Genomic DNA, 22,985 nt, shown 5'->3' with positions numbered 1-22,985 from the left:
TAAAAGCCACAAAGCAAAGCATAGCTCGCATTTGCTGAACCCCTGGAGTTTCAATCTGTCTATCACACCACTTCTTTGCCTGTTTGTGTGGTGTCCTTCCTTTGCTTGTACATATGTTTCCTCTAGGTCTCTCCCCATAATAATTTTGAGAACATTGAAAGGTGCATGTCCATGTAGTGACGATGTGTGATGTGAGCACAGGTCACAGCTGAGTCTCCAATAAAGAATATTACCTTCAGGTGATAACTGCAGTGAGAATTTAGCAGCTCGACAGGACTAACACATGAACACCTCCAACTTTCTCTCTTTCCCTCTTTCAACCTGCCTCTTTTTCCTGTTTATCCATCCACCAGAGTGTCTCTGGCAGTCTCTGTTCTTCCATCCCTTTCCATCCCCTGTCCCGCTGAGCATTTGCAGAATCGTAGCGTGCTGTGCAGTTGGTTGGCTGTGAGCTCTGTACGGTTACTTGAGATACAAACGTGCTTCAGTAATAATCTGCGGGCAAAAGAAAGTGGTGAAAACCTTTCTGGGAAAGGAGCTGGAGTGAGGGTGACCAACAGTCGGTGAAGGGTCACCCCTCACTCACTCACTGTGGAAACCCCCCATTAACTCAGAAACTATCACCCCAACCCACTGGCAGGCCCTTGTCCTTGTCAACCCAAACCCTACTACCTCTCCCCCCCCCCATTCACTGAAGACCACTGCCCCATCCACCCATTCATCCTCTGGGGCTCTGTCACTCCAGGTCTGTCCCTGCCAGAATAGATGGGAAAACCATGCTGCTAGGGGAAGTGAGCAGGTTAGGCAGCATCTGTGGAGGGAAGGCACAGTGGACGGGACTAAACTTGAAAGGCAGATGGGCGGGATTCAATGCGGGACTGAGGCAGGTGACAGGCTGGAAGTCCATATGGGTGGTGATGAAATAAAGTTGGAGGACAGAATAGGCAGGATATATAAATTGGCTGCACGCATATAGCCTCACTGGGCAAACCATCCGTAATGTAATCTCAGGCTAGTGCCGTGACATTCTCCTTAATCAATAAAACAACTCACTCACCTCTTTTACCCTCTATCTCTCCTATACCATGCATACAGAGTCATACAGTGTGGAAACAGGCCCTTCGGCCCAACTTGCCCAAACCGACCAACATGTCCCATCTGCACTCGTCCCATCTGTCTGCTTTGGCCCATATCGCTCCAAACATATCCTATCCATGAATCTGTCTAAATGTTTATTAAACGTTGCGATAGTACCTGCCTCAATTACCTCCTCCGGCAGCTCGCTCCATACACCTGTCACCCTTTTTTGTGAATATAATACCCGTCAAATTCCTATTAAATCTTTTCCCCCTCACCTTAAACCTATGTCCTCTGGTTGTCGATTCCCCTATTATGGGCAAGAGACTGTGCATCTACCCAAACTGTTCCTCTCATGAGTTTCTACACCTCTATAAGATCACCCCTCATCGTCCTGCGCTCCAAGCTATAGTCATAGCCTATAGCTCAGGCCCTCGCGTCCTGGCAACATCCTCGTAAATCTTCTCTGCACTCTTTCCAGCTTGAGAACATCTTTCCTGTAACCTGGTGCCCAAAACTGAACACAGTACTATAAATACTCCTCGATCCAGCTGCTCTACAACACTCCCCAGATCCCTACCGTTCACCGTTTCACAACCATCTTTTAAAATAAGGCTGTAACGTAGCAAAATGTGGAAAAGATGATGGGGTCTGAATGCTTTCTGAATGCACTGCATGTCATTAAACTGGAAATAATCTAGAAATAATTTACCAGAATTTTTCATGGCTTGATGGCCTGAGTTAGAGAGAGTGATGTGTTTTGGGTGTTTAAAATCATGAGGAGAGTGAATAGAGTCTTTTATCCAGGATAGACAATCAAAAGTCAGAGGTCCTAGATTTAAGGAGAAAGGGGCAAGATGTAATAGGAACCTGAAGACCACTTTTTTCACTCAGAGGATGTTGGGTCATGGAATTAGGTGCCAGTGGAGATCATTCTTGCAGGAACTATAACAGCATTTAAAAGACTCTTGAACAGGCACATGGATACGAAAGGCGTTGAGGGATATGGGCCAAACACAGGCAAATGGAACTTGCTTATATGAGGCATTTTGGTCGGTGTGGACAGGTTAGGCCGAAGCAGCTGTATCCATGCTGTAAGAGATAGATTGTAGGAAATGTTTCCCAATGGTACATGTGTCTAGGGACAGAGGGTGTTGGTCTAAGGAGGATCCGAGGAAGACCTTTATCCATTCAGAGGGTGATTGGAATCTGGAATGATCTCCTTGAGGGGATGGGGAGGCAGAAATTTTCAGTGTTGAAGAAACATTTGCATGAGCTCCTGAATTACCAAGTGAGTAGGGTGCGGACCAAGTGGTTGGAGTTGGATACCTGATGGTCAGCATGGACACGATGGACTGAGGGTTCTGTGTTGCATGATGTGGCCATAACCCTTGCATTTCTCTTTGCCACTCTTTCTTCTCTTCTCTATTTCCCTCTCCTTCCTCCCGGTCTACCTATCTGCCTCCCTCACACTCTCCCCCCAAACTATCTCTCCCCTGTACCCCTCTCACCTCACTCTGCCTTCCAGTTCTCTGTTTCACTTCTCTCACTCACTTCCTGTTCCACCCATTGTCCTGTCACCAACATCACTTCTCCCCACTAGCGCTTAGTTGTGGACTCCTTCTCGGGATCGAGTGTTCGCTTTTATACTCAGGACTTGATACTCACTCGCTGTCCAGATGATTCTTTCCGGATTATTATCTGTGAACAGAGAGCGGAAAGATAAGGTTACCAGGTGCGGACGGACCTAAGTTAGGACATCAGGAGCAGAAATAAGGAGAGATTATCAACTATTGAACCGTGGAGAGGGAGAGCCAGGCACAGGGTGGGAACAAGTCCCACATCCCTCCCCCTCTGGAATTCCAGATTGGATTTGAGAATCGGTGAATGACAGGAGTCCACTCGGCCCATCAGGCTTGTTCCAGCTTGATGGTGGAGCTCCTTGCTGAGTCTCACTCCCCATTCCTCCCCACAGTCCAGACTTTCTCCAGTTCCCTTTGCCCATTGCTGTGAATCTACTGAGCTCCATTCAGGCAGCACATCCCAGATCACTGGAGTTCCTCGCCTGAAACTTCTCTGCTGTTGTCAATCCCCTTCCCCCCCCCCCCCCCCCCCGTATCTTCTGCTCTCCCTCTCTCCTGCCATCCTCCATCTATTCAATCTTTGAGAGGGCTTTCAGGGGCTTGATGAAGTCCTACCCTCAAGGCAGTGTGAAACTGGGCCAGAGGGGGTTAAAGATTGGGTAGCAGCATGGACCGGCGGCTGAGAGTGGGGGATAATTGTATTTCAGACTGTAGGCAATGGAAACATCAAATTCATATCAAATCCAGTAAAAATTTGTGTTTCAATGAGATCACCTCTCATTCTTGGAACTAGAGTTTAGACCAAGTTTGTTCGTTCTCTCTACAGAGGAGCAGCCAGACCCCATCCAAACCCACCATTCAACCTGCTGAAGCAATGCGGCTCACCTTCCATTGAGGGTAATCTTTCCTCAGGCAGGTACAGCAGATCTGTACATATTCCAGGTGCTGTCTCACCAGTGCCCCATATAATTGGAGCAATCCTCTTAAAATAAAGCCCAACACACAACAAATAGCTCACTACCCTACATGTGAACTTTCAGTGGTTGGTGTGCAAGAACCCCATACTTGGACCTCTCCCAACACCAACACCTTTCAATTTCCCACCATTTAAAATTCTCCAACTTTCTCCACATTATTTTCCATCCGCCATGTTCTGCCCGATGTCTCTGCATAATCCTGGCTTGGTATCGTCAGCTACCTTGGATACATCATGCAGTGAGCTGGTGCAGGATCCTGACCCCAAACAGGCACCATCCCTCTGCCTCCACTGATGCTGAGTTCCTCCAGCAGTTTGTGTTTTGCTTGGACATATCCAACCTGATCTTCTAATACAATTCAGGGATATCAATTGTGAGCAGCTGGGCCCAGCATTAATCCAGCATCATTCCTGGTCACAGCCACCCAGCCCAAAAAATGACCCATTTTATCCTACTCCATCTTCTCTCAGTTGACCAAGTCCTGGCTCGTATATTATCCTCATGGCCGAGCATGTAAATTTTGTTTAATAACCTCCTATACTCCACTTTATTAAAGGCCTCTGAGTCCAAATACATATCAACTGGGTCCTCTTTTTCATTCCTGCCTGTTGCAACTTCGAAAGACATTAAGGTTTCAGGTTGGGACACTTCTTTGGACTGATTTTGGGGGTGGGGGTGGGTGGGGTGGGAAGGAAGTTGGATGAGAGGAGGGGCAGGACAAAGCCTATGAGTCACGGGTGGATTCAGACGAATGTTTTTTGATCAGCGAATGGTCGAATAAAGTCCAGAGGGTGAGTTGAAAATTGTGAAGCTAGAGGAAGGAATGTAGTTGGAAGGAAATGGGTGAGAGAGAAATGGTTATGAGTCCAGGTGTAGCACAGGGAAGAGAGATGGACTGGGGGGAAGGAAGGGGGGAAGAAGGTGGGGGAGTTTGGTAAGTTACCCAAATTGGAGAATTAAATGTCCATATTATTAGGTTGTAAGTGACCCGTGGAATTTGAGGCACTGTTCCTCTAGTTTGTGTCTGGCCTCACTCTGGCAATGGAGGAAGCACAGGACAGAAAAGTCAGTGTTGGAATGGGAAGGGGGGTTAATGTGGTTAGTAACTGGGAAATCCAATCATCTTTGGTGGGTCGAGCTCAAGTGTCCGGCAAAACAGTCGCTGAATCTATGCTTTGTGTCACCGATATAATGAAGGCCACATCCGGAACACCTGGAACATCTGGAAGGTTAGATCACATGTGATCTAAGGAGAGATAGCTGGATGGATAGAAAATTGGCTTCATGGAAGGAAGCAGAAGCTGATGGTGGAAGGTTTCTTTTCGGACTCGAGGCCTGTGACTGGTGGTGTGCCTCAGGGTTTGGTGGTGGGCCCATTGCTGTTTGTCATCTATATCATTGATTTGGATGAGAATGTACATGATTAGCAAGTTTGCAGATAACACAAAAGTGGGTGGTATTGTAGATAGTTAAGATGGAGCTTAACTACAGCGCCTTCGAGAGCGAGTTGGCAAGCTCGCACCTGTGCCGACGTCCCGACATGGTACATTCCGCCTTTTCATGCCATCGGCCCTCCGGGACTGCACCCATGTGTTCCTGCGCCGTGACGCCCACCGGACGCCGCTCCAGAGGCCTTATGAGGGCCCGTACCGGGTGCTGGAGCACGGACAGACAACCTTTGTCTTGGACATGGGGGGCCGGCCGGAGGCCATGTCAATTGACCGCTTGAAGCCGGCCCACTTGGACATCGACCAACGGGTTGCCCAGCCTCGGTCACGAGGTTGCCCCTCTTTGCGGGTCCCACCACCTGTCCCTCCAACTGTGCCTCCGCCGGCCCCTCTGTTGGCCGATTTTCGTACGCGGTCCGGTCGGGTAGTGCGACCACCAGTGCGTTTCGTGCCTCCGGTTCTAGGGGGGGGGGTCCTGTGGCGGCTCCCAAGGGTCTGGCCATACCACTACCGACCCCTCGGCACGGGAATGGACCGGTTCAGGGGGGCGGCCCTTTGCTACGGTTATAAAGGACGAGGTTTTGGGCGCGATTTCACTCTGGCAGACTTGACCGGTCTAGCAAACGTAATAAAATCAAACCTCCCGAAATACCCGGCTCCTTGCCTTTATTTCGGGCCTTTCTCGACGCGTTGCCACAGTTGTCAATAATTGCAGCAGGATCTTGATCGGTTGGCCAGGAGGGCTGAGGAATGGTTGATGGAATTCAATACAGAGAAATGTGAGGTGTTGCATTTTGGGAAGACTAAAATGGGCAGGATCTACACAGTCAACGGTAAGTCTCTGGGGAGAGTTGTAGAGAAGGAAGATCTAGGAGTGCAGGTACATAATTTGTTGAAAGTGGCAACACAAGTAGATAAGGTGGTCAAAAAGGTTTTTGGCACACTGGCCTTCATCTGTCAGAGTATTAAGTATAGAAGTTGGGAAGTCCTGTTGCATTTATATCAGACATTGATTAGGTATTAGGCAAGATGGTGTCAAGCTGGAAAGGGTGCAGAGAAGATTTACAAGAATCTTGCCAGGATTCAAGGGCCTGAGATTTATGAGTCGTAATTATATGGAGGTTGAGCAAGCTAGGACTCTATTCATTGGAGCGCAGGAGGATGAGGGGTGATCTTATAGAGGTGTACAAAATCATGAGAGGAATAGATTGGGTAGACATACTGAGCCTCTTGCCCAGTGTAGGGGAATCAAGAACCAGAGGACATAGTTTTAAGGTGAGGGGGGGGAAATTTAATAGGAACCTAGGGGTAACTTTCACACAGGTTGTGGATGTATGGAATGAGCTGCCGGAGGTAGTAGAGGCAGGTAGTATCACAATGTTTAAGAAACATTTGGACAGGTGCATGGATAGGACAGGTTTAGAGAGATATGGGCCAAACATAGGCAGGTGGGGCCAGTGTAGATGGGACATGTTGGTTGGTGTGGGCAAGTTGGGCCGAAGGGCGTGTTTCCGCACGGTATGACTCTCCTCCTGTCGCCCTCAGTTCTCTCTCCAACGCCATTCTTGCGAAGTACATTAATGACTTGGATGAAGGGATTAAAAGTACCATTAGCAAATTTGCAGATGATACAAAGCTGGGTGGCAGTGTGAACTGTGAGGAAGATGCTATGAGGATGCAGGGTGATTTGGACAGGTTGTGTGAGTGGGCGGATGCATGGCAGATGCAGTTTAAGGTGGATAAATGTGAGGTTATCCACTTTGATGGAAAGAACAGGAAGGCAGATTATTGTCTGAATGGTGTCAAGTTAGGAAATGGGGAAGTACAAAGAGATCTGGGTGTCCTTGGTCATCAGTCACTTAAAGTTAGCATGCAGGTACAGCAGGCAGTGAAGAAAGCTAATGGCATGTTGGCCTTTAAGACAAGAGGAGTTGAGTATAGGAGCAAAGAGGTCCTTCTGCAGTTGTACAGGGCCCTAGTGAGACCACACCTGGAGTTCTGTGTGGAATTTTGGTCTCCAAATTTGAGGAAGGACATTCATCATATCATATCATATCATATATATACAGCCGGAAACAGGCCTTTTCGGCCCACCAAGTCCGTGCCGCCCAGCGATCCCCGTACATTAACACTATCCTACACCCACTAGGGACAATTTTTACATTTTACCCAGCCAATTAACCTACATACCTGTACGTCTTTGGAGTGTGGGAGGAAACCGAAGATCTCGGAGAAAACCCACGCCGGTCACGGGGAGAACGTACAAACTCCTTACAGTGCAGGACATTATTGCTATTGAGGGCGTGCAGCAAAGATTCACTAGGTAAATTCCGAAACGGTGGGACTATCGTATGTTGAAAGACTGGAGCGACTAGGCCTGTATACGCTGGAATTTAGGATGAGAGGCGGTCTTATTGAAACATATATTATTAAAGGATTAGACACATTAGACACATTAGAGGCAGAACCAGGGGACCTCCAATGTTGGGGGAGTCCAGAACCAGGGGCCACAGTTTAAGAACAAGGGGTAAGCCATTTAGAACGGATATGAGGAAATACTTTTTCATTCAGAGAGTTGTAAATCAGTGGAATTCTCTGCCTCGGAAGGCAGTGGAGGACAATTCTCTGGCTGCTTTCAAGATAGCGGAGTCAGGGGGTATGAGGAGAAGGCAGGAACGGGGTACTGATTGTGAATGATCAGCCATGATCACATTGAATGGCATTGCTGGCTCAAAGGGCCGAATGGCCTACTCCTGCACCTATTGTCTATTGTCTATTGTCTAAATCTGTTGTAATTTTAAGGGGTTGCAGCTCAGGGTGAACTTGTTGTGGTACATTTGGACCAGAGTGATTTTGTCCTGAGGAGAGATTAAGCAGACTGGGCCTGTCCTCTCGAGTGGAAAATAATGAGTAATAACCTCGTGATGATTTGCATATCCATTATAGGCTTTGGGAGGGGATTTATTGTAATGTTGGTTCCTCTAGTTGAGAAGTGTAGAAGTAGGGGGTTGTTGGGATTGCAAGTTGGGACAGGCTGTTGAGCACTGAGATAAGAAAAAAATCCCCATCCTCATAGGTGGCGATTCTGTAGATTTCATCACACAGGGGTGTGGGAGCTCAGCCACTGAGGGCATTCACAACAGAGATTACTAGATTTCTGGATATCAAGGGGAACATGGATTATGGGCTGGTTGTGAGCTTTTTTCATCAGGACCTGATACTTACGCAATCTTTCACAATTGATAGCTTTCTGAAGCATGCTTCGGCTTTCTGTGAACAAAGGAAAGTGGAGGTTACCAGGAGTGGACTGACCAGCTATGATCCTTCAGACAGAAAAGACGATGACAAACTAATGAAACGCGGAGAGGGAAGTGCTCCGAGCACATTACATCAGCACGTATTACTGGATGACGGATTGGCTGGAAATCTAAATAAAATAGAAAACAATAAATAACCTCAGCAAGTCAGGTAACGTTTATGGGGAAAGAAACAGATGTAACATTTCAGGTTCAACATCCCACTACAGTATCAGCAAAGGAAAGCACAAAAGGTAATTGAAGTTGCAGAAACATCCTGAAAAGGTCAGGAAAAAGGAGGCTTGGATCAGGTCCAGGTGGCTGGGACAAAGCGTATCCCTGGAGAATGTAGCGGACTGGAGGGCATATTTATAGTAATGGAATCACACAGCACAGAAACAGGCCCATAGGCACAACCTGCCCATGCTGACCAATATGCCCCATCTATATTAGACAGTAGATAATAGGTGCAGGAGTAGGCCATTCGGCCCTTCGAGCCAGCACCGCCATTCAATGTGATCATGGCTGATCATTCTCAATCGGTACCCCGTTCCTGCCTTCTCCCCACACCCCCAGACTCCGCTATCCTTAAGAGCTCTATCTAGCTCTCTCTTGAATGCATTCAGAGAATTGGCTTCCACTGCCTTCTGAGGCAGAGAATTCCACAGATTTACAACTCTCTGACTGAAAAAGTTTTTCCTCATCTCCATTCTAAATGGCCTACCCCTTATTCTTAAACTGGCCTCTGGTTCTGGACTACCCCAACATTGGGAACATGTTTCCTGCCTCTAAGGTGTCCAACCCCTTAATAATCTTATATGTTTCGATAAGATCCCCTCTCATCCTTCTGAATTCCGGTGTATACAAGCCTAGCCACTCCAGTCTTTCAACATATGATAGTCCCACCATTCCGGGAATTAACCTAGCAAACCTACGCTGCATGCCCTCAATAGCAAGAATATCCTTCCTCAAATTTGGAGACCAAAACTGCACACAGTACTCCAGGTGCGGTCTCACTTGGGCCCTGTACAACTGCAGAAGGACCTCTTTGCTCCTATACTCAACTCCTCTTGTTATGAAGGCCAACATTCCATTGGCTTTCTTCACTGCCTGCTGTACCTGCATGCTTCCTTTCAGTGAATGATGCACTAGGACACCCAGATCTTGTTGTACGTCACCTTTTCCTAACTTGACACCATTCGGATAATAATCTGCCTTCCTATTCTTGCCACCAAAGTGGATAACCTCACACATATCCACATTAAACTGCATCTGCCATGCATCCGCCCACTCACACAACCTGTCCAAGTCACCCTGCAACCTCATAACATCTTCCTCACAGTTCACACTACCACCCAGCTTTGTATCATCTGCAAATTTGCTAATGGTACTTTTAATCCCTTCATCCAAGTCATTAATGTATATATTAAATAGCTGCGGTCCCAGCACCGAGCCTTGCGGTACCCCACTAGTCACTGCCTGCTATTCTGAAAGGGACCCATTTATCCCCACTCCTTGCTTTCTGTCTGCCAACCAATTTTCCATCCATGTCAGTACCCTACCCCCAAAACCATGTGCTCTAATTTTGCCCACTAATCTCCTATGTGGGACCTTGTCGAACGCTTTCTGAAAGTCTCCACATCCACCGGTTCTCCCCTGTCAATTTTCCTAGTTACATCCTCAAAAAATTCCAGAAGATTAGTCAAGCATGATTTCCCCTTCGTAAATCCATGCTGACTCGGAACGATCCTGTTACTGCTATCCAAATGCTCCGCAATTTCATCTTTTATAATTGACTCCAGCATCTTCCCCACCACTGATGTCAGACTAACTGGTCTATAATTTCCTGTTTTCTCTCTCCCTCCTTTCTTAAAAGTGGGATAACATTAGCTACCCTCCAATCCACAGGAACTTATCCTGAATCTATAGAACATTGGAAAAGGATCACCAATGCGTCCACAATTTCAAGAGCCACCTCCTTAAGTATCCTGGGATGCAGACCATCAGGCTCAGGGGATTTATCAGCTTTCAGTCCCATCAGTCTACCCAACACCATTTTCTACCTAATGTTCCTTCAGTTCCTCCGTCACCCTAGGATCTCTGGCCACTAGAACATCTAGGAGATTGTTTGATTGTTATACTAGTCCCACCTACTTGCACTTGGCCCATATCCCTCCTTCATTATCCATGTACCCATCCATATACCCAACATTCCATTTTCCCACCACCCTCTGTGTGAAAAAGTTGCCCCTTAGGTTCCTATTAAATCTTTCCCCTATCACCCTAATCCTATGGCTTCTGATTCTTAATTTCCCTACTCTGGGTAAAAGACCTTATCTATTCCACTCATGATCTTATACTCACTCCTCTGTAAGTTCATTCCTCATCCTCCTGCATTCCAGGGAATAAAGTCCTAGACTGCCCAATCACTCCCTGTAGCTCAGGCCCTCAAGTCTTGGCACGGCACGGTAGCGCAGCGGTAGAGTTGCTGCTTTACAGCGAATGCAGCGCCGGAGACTCAGGTTCGATCCTGACTACGGGTGCTGTACTGTAAGGAGTTTGTACGTTCTCCCCGTGACCTGCGTGGGTTTTCTCCGAGATCTTCGGTTTCCTCCCACACTCCAAAGACGTACAGGTATGTAGGTTAATTGGCTGGGTAAATGTAAAAATTGTCCCTAGTGGGTGTAGGATAGTGTTAATGTACGGGGATCGCTGGGCGGCACGGACTTGGAGGCCGAAAAGGCCTGTTTCCGGCTGTATATATATGATATGATATATGATATGATAACATCCTTGTAAATGATGTTCGTAAAGGAAAACTAAAGGGCAAAAAAGAAGGCCTGGCAGACCTCTGGCAGATAAGATGCAAGAGACTCCAATGAGTTTTTGTAACATTTTATGCGTGGGTGGGGGTGGGACACACGACATGGGGGGGAGGAGATATGACACGGGGGGGGGGGGGGGGGGGGGGGGGAGATATGACACGGGGGGGGGGGGGAGATATGACACGGGGGGGGGAATACGGAAGAGACGGCGCCGAGGACTCCTGTACATTGGTAACATTAGGTCCCTGTCTCACAACACAAACACCTTGCAACAAAGAACCATTAATTGAGCATTACATACCTTTGGTATTACTTTTGCACAACTTTCCACACGTCTGCAACAAAAACAAAGAAGTTTTGTTTCCGCTGCACATCAACATTCATCGCTCATAAGTAAATACAAATTATTGTATCCCTTCCTCCCCCTCACCAACATACCGTCCCCACATTCCTCACCCTCTCTGCTTAATCCCCATTAACCCATGTGCTCCCTCTCAGTATTCCCACCTCTCCACACACTCTCCCTCTCTGGCACACAATCACATTGGAGAGTAGCAACGATTTGTGAACAAAAACTGATCTGTGTTCCTGTTGCATTGTGCAGCTCTCTGTCCATCTACACAGGTTCACAACCCAATGGTATGAACATTGAATTCACCAATATCAAGTAATACCCCCATGCCCTCTCTCGTTTCCGTTCCCCCCTCCTACACCCGGTGCAGCCCATTTATTTCACTATCTCCCATCTGCCCCTTCACACCCCACCATTTTCCTTCCTCAGTGTGCTCATCTCCCATCCCCAGATCCCTCATTTCTCTTTTATTCCCCCCTCTTCCCCCCCCCCCACACAATACTGCACACAATACTCCAAATGTGCCCTGACCATAGTTTATAAAGCTGCAACATGATCACCTGATTCTAAAACCCACATCTGACTGATGAAGGTAAGCAAGCTGTCTGCCTTCTTTACCTCCCTATCCATGTTGTGCTTCCACTTTCAGTAAACTATAGACTTGCTCCTCAAGATTCCTCTGCAGATAATGCTACGGAGGGTTTAATTTATAAGGACCAGACTCGAGCAGAGGGCAAAGCTTTAAAGTGAGAGTGGCAAAGTTTAAAGGAGAGTGGTGGGTGCCTGGAACACACTGCTGAGGGTGGTGGTGGAGGCAGATACAATAGTGGCATTTGAGGCCTTTAAATAAGTACATGGATATGCAGGGAATGGAGGGATGTGGATCATGTGCAGGTGGAGGAGATTAGTTTATCTTGGCATCATGAACAGCACTGACATTGTGGGCCAAAGGGCCTGTTCCTGTGCTGCATTGTACTGATAGGCCTGGAACAATGCAGGGTGTAACACAGGGAACTTCGATCATGTGGATGATCACAGTCTTTTCCCAAGGGCGGGAGAGTGTAAAACTAGATTTTCGATGAGAGGGGAAAGATTTAAAAGAGATCTGAGGGTGGTGGGAGTATGAAATGAGCTGCCAGAAGAGGTGGGAGGAGCGAGTACAATAACAATATTTCAAAGTTATACGGACAGGTACATGGATTGGAAAGGTTTAGAGGAGTATGGGCCAAACGCAACCTAATGGGTGTGGCTCGAGGTGAACACTTTGGTTAGCATGGAAGAGGTGCTGAAGGCCCTGTTTCCATGCTGCATAGCTCTCTGTCTATATGATCTATATTCTGCCTCTCCCTCTACCCATCCATCTCTTTCTCCCTGCCTGTATAGCTCTCCATCTCTTCACATCTGTCCTCCTCCCCTCTTTTCACACATCTATCTGTAACTATCTATCTATCTTCCTGTGTCTGCCTGTTTCCCACATCTGTTTGTTTTGTCAGGCATCTGTGCATCTCCCCCTTCTCTCTTTCCCTCGCTGCATCCTTTATCTCCCACTCTCTCTCTGCCACTCACACACTGTTGCTCTCTCCTTGAACTCTCCATCTTTTCCATCCCATCTCTTTGTGCTCTGTCCTCAATCCCCTCTCCTTCTCATTGTCCCCCCCTCTGTCACTCTTACTCTCTCCATCACTTCTCCCTCAGACTCTCTCTCTGTCCGTCCTCCTCCTCTCCCTCCTTCCATCTCTCTCTCTCTCCATCTCCCTGCCTCTGTCTATCTTCTTCCATATATTTGTCTCTCTGCCACCCTTCCTCATTTTGTCTCTCTCTCCTCCCGTGGATGGTGGTGGTGGGGCTGTATGTCAGTGAGATACACACATCAGGTCCTCACCTGTAGTAGTTCAGACCTTTCTCAAAGTACTCACGCACTGTTAATGTCTGAGTAGCAGGCTTACCGTGTGCCTCCCATTCATGGGGCCTGTGGAAAGAGATTAGGAACAGCAATGTTTCAATATGAAGAGTTTTCAAGAGTGCAGAGCTGAAAGATGGATTGAAGGAGAAACAGAAACTGTCTTTGAATGATATTGGTGGTGAGACCACACTTGGACTATTGTGCAAAGTTCCAGTCACCCAACTACAGGAATTATTCCAACTAAATATATAGGAATAATTTCAACGATGGGAACCCCGTCATTAAGTTGGAAAGGGTACAGAAGAGATTCATGAGGATGTAACAGGGACAGGAGGGATTGAATGATATGGAGGGACTGGACAGGCTGAGGCTGTTTTCACTGGAGCGAAGAAGGCAATAAAGTGACTGCTTTCCCAGGGTTGGGGTGTCTAAAACATGAGGGCATAGGTTTAAGGTGAAAGGGGAAAGATTTAAAGGGGACCTAAGGGGCAATCTTTTCCACACAGACGGTGCTACATTTACGGAATAAGCTGACAGAGGTCATGTAGAGATGGATTTAAAAGACATTTGGACAGGCATATGGATAGAAATGTTTAGAGGAAGTTAAAAACAAGTTGGTGGAGGAACTTAGCAGACCAGACAGTATCTGCAGGGAGAAAATGGACTGATGACTTTTCAGATCAGGACCTTTCTCCAGTCTGAAGACCAGGAACCAAAACATTATTTGTCCAGTTGGAAGGGGAGGGGTAGGGGTAGGGGTGGGGGTGGGGAGAGTGGGTGATGTCCATGGTGGGGGTGGGGGTGGGGAGAGTGGGTGATGAAGGAGAATGTCCATGGGAGGGGAGCGATGATGGGGGAGAATGTCCATAGGAGGGGTGGGGGCAGGGAGGGTGGGTGATGAGGGAGAGTGTCCGTGGGTGGGGAGGGGGTGGAGAGAGTGAGTGTTGGGGGAGAGTGTCAGTGGGAGGGGAGGGGTGATGGGGGAGAATGTCCACAGGAGGGGTGGGGTTGGGGAGAGTGGGCGATGAGGCACAGTGTCCATGGATGGGGAGAGTGGGTGATGGGGGAGAGTGTCAGTGGGAGGGGTGTAGAGTGGGTGATGAGAGTGTCCGTGGGAGGGGTGTAGAGAGTGGGTGGTGTGAGTGTCCGTTGAAGGGTGGGAAGGGGGTGGGGAGAGTGGGTGATGGGGCAGAGTGTCCATAGGAGGGGTGGGGATGGGGAGAGTGGGTGATGGGGGAGAGTGGGTGATGGGGGAGAGTGGTGGGGAGAGTGGGTGATGGGGCAGAATGGGTGATGGGGCAGAATGGTGGGGAGAGTGTCCGTGGGAGGGGATCCAGTGGGTTGGAGATTTGACTCATATGAAGGTACAGCACAGCAGTCAGTTATTTGGCTTACTGAGTCTGCACTGACCACCAAGCACCCATTTTATGATCAATTGCCCCATAGATTCTCCCCCTTAATTTATAGCAGCCAATTAACGTAGCCCTCACACATCTTTTGAATGTGGGAAGAATCTAGAGCACCCTTGGGAAGCCCACAGAATAACAGGGAGAATGTACAAACACAGGCAGAGGCAGATATCAGGATTGAACCAGGGGTTACTGGAGCCGTGTGGTGGTAGCTTTACTAGTTGTACCACTGTGCCACCTAAACCATTGAACAGACAAACATTGGTGTTCAAACCCAAGGATTGCAGGTGTGCAGTACACAAGGTTGCCAGCACAGGTGTGCACAATATTTCCCTTCATTTGTCAGGCACTAAATAAGAACAGTGTTACAACTTTATCTATTGGTCAGGCCACACCTGGAGAACTGTATAATTCTGATCTAGGATTAGGCACCTGAATTATGAGGAACGACTGGATAGACAGCGTTAGCTTTCCCGGGAGTTGAGGAGGCTGAAGGGGACCCGGTGGACATGCACAAAGGTATGAGAGTAAGAGACAGAGCAGATAGTAGGAAACTAGATGGCTCACTTTTAGGAGAAGTGGGAAAAGATTTAGAGATCTGAAAATAACTTTTTCAAGAGAGGGTAGTTGGAATCTGAAACACACTGCTCGAGGCAGTGGAAGCAGTGACTCTCACAACATTTAGAAGTTAGAAGAGGATTGATGAGGGCAGTGTGGCCTGCTAAATTCAGCAAGGCCTTTGACAAGGTATCGCATTGTAAGCTCGGCTGGAAGGTTAGATCACATGGGATCCACGGCAAACTAGCCAATTGGTGAGAAAATTGGTTTGATGGCAAGAGCCAGAGGGTATAGTAAAGAGTTGTTATTCAGATTGGAGATCAGAAACCAGTGGTGTGCCACAGGGATCGATGCTGGGTCACTATTGTGGAATGACCGAATGGCCTAATTCTGCTCCAATCACTTATGACCTTGTCATGGCCCAGCTAATGTCCACATAGACAACGATCTTTAACCTCAATCAATCCTCTTGGTCACCTCTTTAAAAAACTGTCTGCTTTGTGAGATATGATTCCCTATGATTATCCCTGATCAGTCTTTATCTATCAACTGCTGGTAAATGATGTCCCTCAGAATCACCTGCAGTTACGTACCCACTACTGATGCAGGCTCACTCACCAGTGGTGCCCTGGCTTGTCCTTGGTGCCCTTAAATAACTGTACATTAGCCACCCTCCAGTCTACTGGAACTTCACCTGTGCCTAAAGATGATGGTAATATCTGTGCAAGGGCTCCACAATTTCTACCCTAGCTTTTCACAAAGTGCAAGTATACATTTGGTCAACCCCTGGGGATTTATCCACCTTAGGTACAAACCATTACCAAAGAGTGTCTTTGCCAGACAGTTCGGGCCAAACCTTGTCCAAATCAGGCTGTAAAGACTGAAAATATAACAAATTAACATTTTGTGTCAGGACAAGAGTGAAATAAAAACTGAAAATACAAGAAAGAGAACATCACATACCCTACACAGCGATAGCAGCTGGATTGCAATCAAGTTGAACAGCTATATGAAAACAGATGCAGGTATCTGGGAATAGGGTGGGATCTAATCCAGGGATTTGGGGGTTTGTAAATAAACAGATACTCAGGAATTACAGGTTGGAATCCAAGTGAGGATTTCCACATAATCTAACAGAAACCCAAAAGTTATGTGTAGACTTGAATATTGAGTCGTAGATTTATAGTTATAGAGTCATAGAGTGGTACAGTGTGGAAACAGGCTCTTCGGCCAAACTCGCCCATACCGGCCAACAGTGGCCCAGCTACCCTAGTCCCACTTGCTTGGTCCATAATACTCCAAACCTGCCCTATCCATGTACTTGTCCAACTGTTTCTTAAACGATGGGATAGTCCCAGCCTCAACTACCTCCTCTGGCAGCTTGTTCCATACACCCACTACCCTCTGTGTGAAAAAGTTACCACTCGGATTCCGATTAAATCTTTTCCCCTTCACCTTGAACCTATGTCCTCTGGTCCTTGAATCCCCTACTCTGGGTAAAGGACTCTGTGCATCTACCCGATCTATTCCTCTCATGATTTTATACACCTCTATAAGATCTCCCCTCATCCTCCTACGCTCCATGAAATAGAGACCCAGCCTAGTCAACCTCTCCCTATAGCTCACACCCTCTAGTCGTGGCAACATCCTTGTAAATCTTTTCTAAACCCTTTCAAGCTTGACAATATCTTTCCTATAACATGGTGACCAGAACTGAACACAATATTCTAAATGCGGTCTCACCAACGTCTTATAAAACTGTAACATGACCTTCCAACTTCTATACTCAATACTCTGACTGATGAAGGCCAAAGTGCCAAAAGCCTTTTTGATTACCTTATCTACCTGCGACGTGACCTTCAAGGAACCATGCACTTGTACTCCTAGATCCCTCTGCTCTGCAACACTACACAGAGGCCTACCATTTTACTGTGTAGGTTCTACCCTTGTTCGACGTCCCAAAATACAACACCTCACACTTCTCTGCATTAAATTCCATCAACCATTCCTCCGCCCACCTTGCCAATCGATCCAGATCCTGCTGCAATTGTTGACAACCATCTTCACTATCTGCAAAACCACTAACTTTGGTGTCATCAGCAAATTTGATAATCTTGCCCTGTATGTTCTCATCCATTGATGTAGATGGGAAACAGTAATGGGCCCAGCACCAAACCCTGAGGCACACCACTAGTCACAGGCCTCCATTCTGAGAAGCCACCTTCCACCATCACCCTCTGCCTCCTTCCATGGAGCCAATTAGCTATCCTTTCAGCTATCTCTCCTTGGATCCCATGAGATCTAATCTTCCAGAGCAGCCTACCATGTGGAACCTTGTCGAACACCGTACTGAAGTCCATTAACACAACTTCTACAGCTCTGCCCTCATCAACATTTTTGCTCACGTCTTCAAAAAAATCAATCAGAATTCTGAGACATGACCTCCCCACGTACAAAACCATGCTGACTATCCCTAATTAGCCCTTGCCCATCCAAATGCCTGTATATTCTATCCCTCAGAATACTCTCCAGTAACTTACCAACTACAGATGTTAAGCTCACCGGCCTATAGTTCCCAGCATTTTCCCTGCAGCCTTTCTTGAAAAGAGGCACAGCATTTGCCACCCTCCAATCTGGCACCTCTCCTGTATTTAAGGATGACTCATAAATTTCAACCAGGGCTCCCGCAATTTCCTCTCTAGTTTCCCGGAATGTCGTCGGATATATCTGATCAGGCCCCGGAGATTTGTCTACCTTCATACACGACAGTACCTTCAGTACTTCCTTGACGGTAACAATGACTCTCATGACACTTCCAGTGAATGCTCCAATTTCCTCTGCCCTACTGTCTTTCTCCTCGGTAAATACAAAGGAGAAATACTCATTTGAGGACCTTGCCCATCTCCTGTGGCTCCACACAGAGGTGACAGTTTTTATTCCTGAGATGTCCCACTCTCTCTCAAGTTACCCTTTCTCCCTTAATTATTTATAAAATCTTTTGGAATTGTTCTTGAGGCTACCCGCCAGAGCTATCTCCTGGCCTCTTTTTTGCCCTTCTGTTCTCCTTTTTTTAGTTGCTCCTTAGTTCCCAAAACTCCTCCAGGGGTGCACTTGATCCCAGCTGCCTATACCTGTCCCATGTATCCTTCTTGTTTTTGACTAACATCTCAATTTCCCTCATCAGCCAAGCTGCCTTGTTTGCCTGCTATGCCTTTCACTCTAACGGGGACGTACACATCCTGAGCTCTCTTTAGTACACTTTTAAAAACATCCCACTTGGCCGATGTTCCTTTCCCCATCAAATAACCTGCTCCAGTCAACTTGAAGGTTCTCTCATACCCTCAAAGTTGGCCTTACCCCAGTTGAGCAAGTTAGGAAGAGGGGATGTTCAACGAGATCTGGGTGTCCTAGTGCATCAGTCACTGAAAGGCAGCATGCAGGTACAGCAGGCAGTGAAGAAAACCAATGGAATGTTGGCCTTCGTAACAAGAGGAGTTGAGTATAGGAGCAAAGAGGTCCTTCTACAGTTGTACCGGGCCCTGGTGAGACTGCACCTGGAGTACTGTGTGCAGTTTTGGTCTCCAAATTTGAGGAAGGATACTCTTGCTATTGAGGGCGTGCAGCGTAGGTTCACTAGGTTAATTCCCGGAATGGCGGGACTGTCGTATGTTGAAAGGCTGGAGCAATTAGACTTGTATACACTGGAATTTAGATGGATGAGGGGGGATCTTATTGAAACGTATAAGATAATTAGGGGATTGGACACATTAGAGGCAGGAAACATGTTCCCAATGTTGGGGGAGTCCAGAACAAGGGGCCACAGTTTAAGAATAAGGGGTAGGCCATTTAGAACGGAGATGAGGAAGAACTTTTTCAGTCAGAGAGTGGTGAAGGTATGGTATTCTCTGCCTCAGAGGGCAGTGGAGGCCAGTTCGTTGGATGCTTTCAAGAGAGAGCTGGATAGAGCTTTTAAGGATAGCGGAGTGAGGGGGTATGGGGAGAAGGCAGGAACGGGGTACTGATTGGGAGTGATCAGCCATGATCACATTGAATGGCGGTGCTGGCTCGAAGGGCTAAATGGCCTACTCCTGCACCTATTGTCTATTGTCTATTGTCTAACACATGGTCCCTCTCCATCCCGGTCCATAGCTTTCTTAAACCTCATCTGAACCCTTCATGCTATGATTTTCCCAGTCTATATTAGGAAAGTTAAAATCCCCTACTACAACAACCTTATTTGACCTGCAGCTGTCTGCAATCTCCTGGCACATTTGCTCTTCTAATTCCCGTTGACTATTTGGGCATTTGTAGTACACCTCTTTCCTGATCATCCCTTTCTTGTTCCTCAGCTCCACCTACATAGCTTCACTAGACGAACTGTCCGTAATGTTACCTCTGAACTTAACCTCTGAACCTAGCCGTGCAATCCTCCTTAATAAACAATGCAACTCCCCCTCTGCTTTTTTCCTCACCCATGTCTCTCCTGAAGCTCCTGTACCCCGGATCATTGAGCTGCCAGTCCTGCCCCTCCCTTATCCAGGTTTCAGTCATGGCTATAACGTCCCAGTCGTGCGAACCTAACCACGTCCTAAGCTCATATGCCTTACCCATCAAGCCCTTGCATTAAAATACATGCAGTTTAAACCATCAATCCTTCCTCGCTCTCCGGGTTTTTCCCTCTTCTGTCCATCAACCTTTCCTACACCACCCTCCATTTATAACCTCTCCTGTGCCTCTGTCCTGCACGAGATCCCACCCCACTGCCAATCTAGTTTAAACCCTCCCATGTAGCATTAGCAAACCTTCCCGCTAGGATGTTGTTCCCCTCCAGTTTAGGTGCAACCCGTCCCTTTTATTCAGGTCACCCCTGCCCCGGAAAAGATCCCAAAGATCCTGAAATCCGAATCCCTGCCCCCTGCACCAACTCTTCACGGAGTTGGACAAAAACAATTCACCAGGATGTTGGCTGAAAAGGAGGTTGATAAAGGATAATAAGATCATGAGGGGCATTGACAGCATAGATAGTTGGAGTCCTTTCCCCAGGGTAGGAATGTCCAGATACATGGGTAGGAAAGGAATAGAGAGATGAGATCCCAATGTGGTCAAATGGGGTCATGCAGATGAGGATCATGGTCAGCATAGACAAGGTTACCTGAAGGAAACGTTTCTGTGCTGCATTACTCTACAACTCTATAAGCATCGAATTGAGCTCTTTGGCATACTGGGTTCATGCAATTTACCCAACTACACTAATCCCATTTGCCCACATTAAGACAGTATCCCTCTCTGCCAAGTCCTATTTAAGCATTTGTCTCAAAGCTTTTTAAACATAGGATTCCGATTAACATTTAGTGCGGAAACAGGCCCTTTGGCCCAAGTCCTCGCCAACCAGCGACCCTTGCACTATCCTACACACACTAGAGATGGGGTTTTTAACATTTACCAAGCTTACAACCCAAGAGTATGAACATGGAATCCTCCAATTTTAGGTGACCTCTAACAACCCCCCCTCCCCCCCCCCCCCGCCTTACCTGGCTCACGCCTATTTCTCCCTTCCCCCTCCTCTTACATCTCTTCCTATGGCTTCACAATTTGTAATCCCCCTCCTCTCTTCCAGCTTTCTTTTCCCCCACCCCTTACAATCAGTCTGAAGAAGTATCCTGACTTGAAACGTCTCCAATCCACATTCCTCAGAGATGTTGCCAGACCCACTGAGTTACTCCAGCACTTTGTTTCTTTGTTTAACACAGACCAGACTTAGACCCAACCAGTGACCCAACCAACACAATCACTGACTTGTCAGACCCTGGTCATCCTTCTCCCTGTTCCCTTCCAGCAGAAGGTACAGAAGCTTGAAAGCGTGCAACACTAGACTCCAGAACTGCTTCTTCCCCTCTGTTATCAAGCTTCTGAACGGTCCTTCCATTAACTAGGGTACTAAACCAATTCACCTCTACTGCATTGCAGACATTGGACTTTGTTTCTGGAACTAATGCACTACAAAGCTGAGAAACATATTCTTAGTTACTCCAGCACTCTGTATCTTCCCCTTTGTTCTATCTATTGCACTCGAGTTTGGCTTGATTGTATTTATGTATAGTATTTTCTGATCTGATTGGAAAGCATGCAAAAGAAAGCTTTTCACTGTATCTCGGAACATGTGACAACAATAAACTTAAGCCGAACCTAGACCTAATATTGTGTAGGAAAAAACTGCAGATGCTGGTTTAAATCGACGGTAGACACAAAATGCTGGAGTAACTCAGTGGGACAGGCAGCATCTCTGGAGAAAAGGAATGGATAACATTTCGGATAAGACTTCTTCAGACTGAAGGGTCTCGATCTGAAATGTCACCCAGTCCTTCTCTCCAGAGATGCCTCCTGTCCCGCTACACCTAATATTCACAGGTGAAATACTACAAGATTGGAAGGCTTGAGTTATTAGGTGACATTAGATCAGCTGTGGACACAAGAAACTGCAGGCGCTGGAATCTTTAGCAAAAACAATGCTGGAGTAAGATGCTGGATTCAGGCAGCATCTGCAGAGGGAATGGACAGGAAACCTTTTGGGTTGGGAACCTTCTTCAGATTGATCAGACTGAACAGACAGGGACTGTTTTCCCTGGAGTGAAGGAGGCCGAGGGGTGATCTTATGGAGGTTTATGAAATCATGGGAAGCATAGAGAAGGCGCATGGTCACAGCCTATACTCCAGCATAGGGGAGTCTAAAACTAGAGGGCGCAGCTTTAATGTGAGAGGGGAGAGACTTATTCCCACATAGGGTGCTGGGTATAAGGAAGAAGCTGCCACAGAAATTGGTAGAGATGGGTAGAATTATAACGTTTAAAAGACATTTGTACAGGTTTATGCATAGGAAGGGTTTAGAGAGATATGAGCCAAACAGGCAAAGCTCACTAGCTTTGGTAGACATCTTGATTGGCATGGATAAGCTGACAGGTCTCTTTGCATGCTGCATGATTCTAATATCAGATATCTGTGGGGGAGTAACATGCTTGGATCTATGGCAGGAGTTCAGATAGTTTATGTGTGGAAATAACAGATACCAGAGTTACAGAGTGGGAAGTCATTCATTGTCTGTAGGAAGTCATTTACATGTTGAATAACAGATACTAGGAGTGGGTTACAAACTGAAGGTTTTCAATGGGTTTGTGTGTTAATGTACACAATCTCAAATACTGCAGCTGAGGCCAATGTAAAATGCCCAGAGAACAGACCTGAGGACACTTCCTGCTGCTGTGTGTTTTGAAAAGCCCACCCACCCTCTAGAGAAATTGACCAAAGGCCTGTGTGCCAGCGTGTCACCCCAGACCCAAAACCCACGATGGTCTTGAACCGTAAGTACTACTGACCTTTATTTTGTTGTAGTTATACGGATCCATATTCACATTGCAACCCTTGGGGGGCCTGGAAGATAAATGGATGGGATGAGTTACTACCTCCAAGCTGATGAGTTCCTGCACTTTGCTGACAACTTCTTCACAGGGACAACACTTCCTGTTCTGTCTCAGTGCCAGAGACCAGGGGCTCCGTGGTAAC

At 47.1% G+C, this 22,985-nt stretch overlaps 1 protein-coding gene across 2 annotated transcripts; it reads right to left on the bottom strand.

Moving 5' to 3' along the window:
• Position 1: 1 nt before the first annotated feature.
• Positions 2–22,848, bottom strand: LOC144591709 (ribonuclease T2-like). Of its 2 annotated transcripts, XM_078395748.1 has the most exons (7): positions 22,799–22,848; positions 16,250–16,308; positions 13,441–13,527; positions 11,508–11,541; positions 8,311–8,355; positions 2,746–2,778; positions 2–495 (listed from the first exon to the last, which is right to left on the bottom strand). In XM_078395748.1, exons 1-7 carry the CDS (start codon positions 22,826–22,828, stop codon positions 463–465), a joined length of 321 nt encoding a protein of 106 aa, XP_078251874.1. In that variant the 5' UTR covers positions 22,829–22,848; the 3' UTR covers positions 2–462. The 2 variants fall into 2 exon arrangements, with proteins under 2 accessions (XP_078251874.1, XP_078251875.1); XM_078395749.1 differs by lacking the exon at positions 8,311–8,355.
• Positions 22,849–22,985: the final 137 nt, after the last annotated feature.

This window comes from Rhinoraja longicauda, unplaced genomic scaffold, assembly GCF_053455715.1.
Source record: "Rhinoraja longicauda isolate Sanriku21f unplaced genomic scaffold, sRhiLon1.1 Scf001523, whole genome shotgun sequence".
Lineage (NCBI taxonomy): Eukaryota > Metazoa > Chordata > Chondrichthyes > Rajiformes > Arhynchobatidae > Rhinoraja > Rhinoraja longicauda.
Note: the sequence above shows the minus strand (reverse complement) of the source record. Positions and strands in the feature narration are given on the sequence as shown.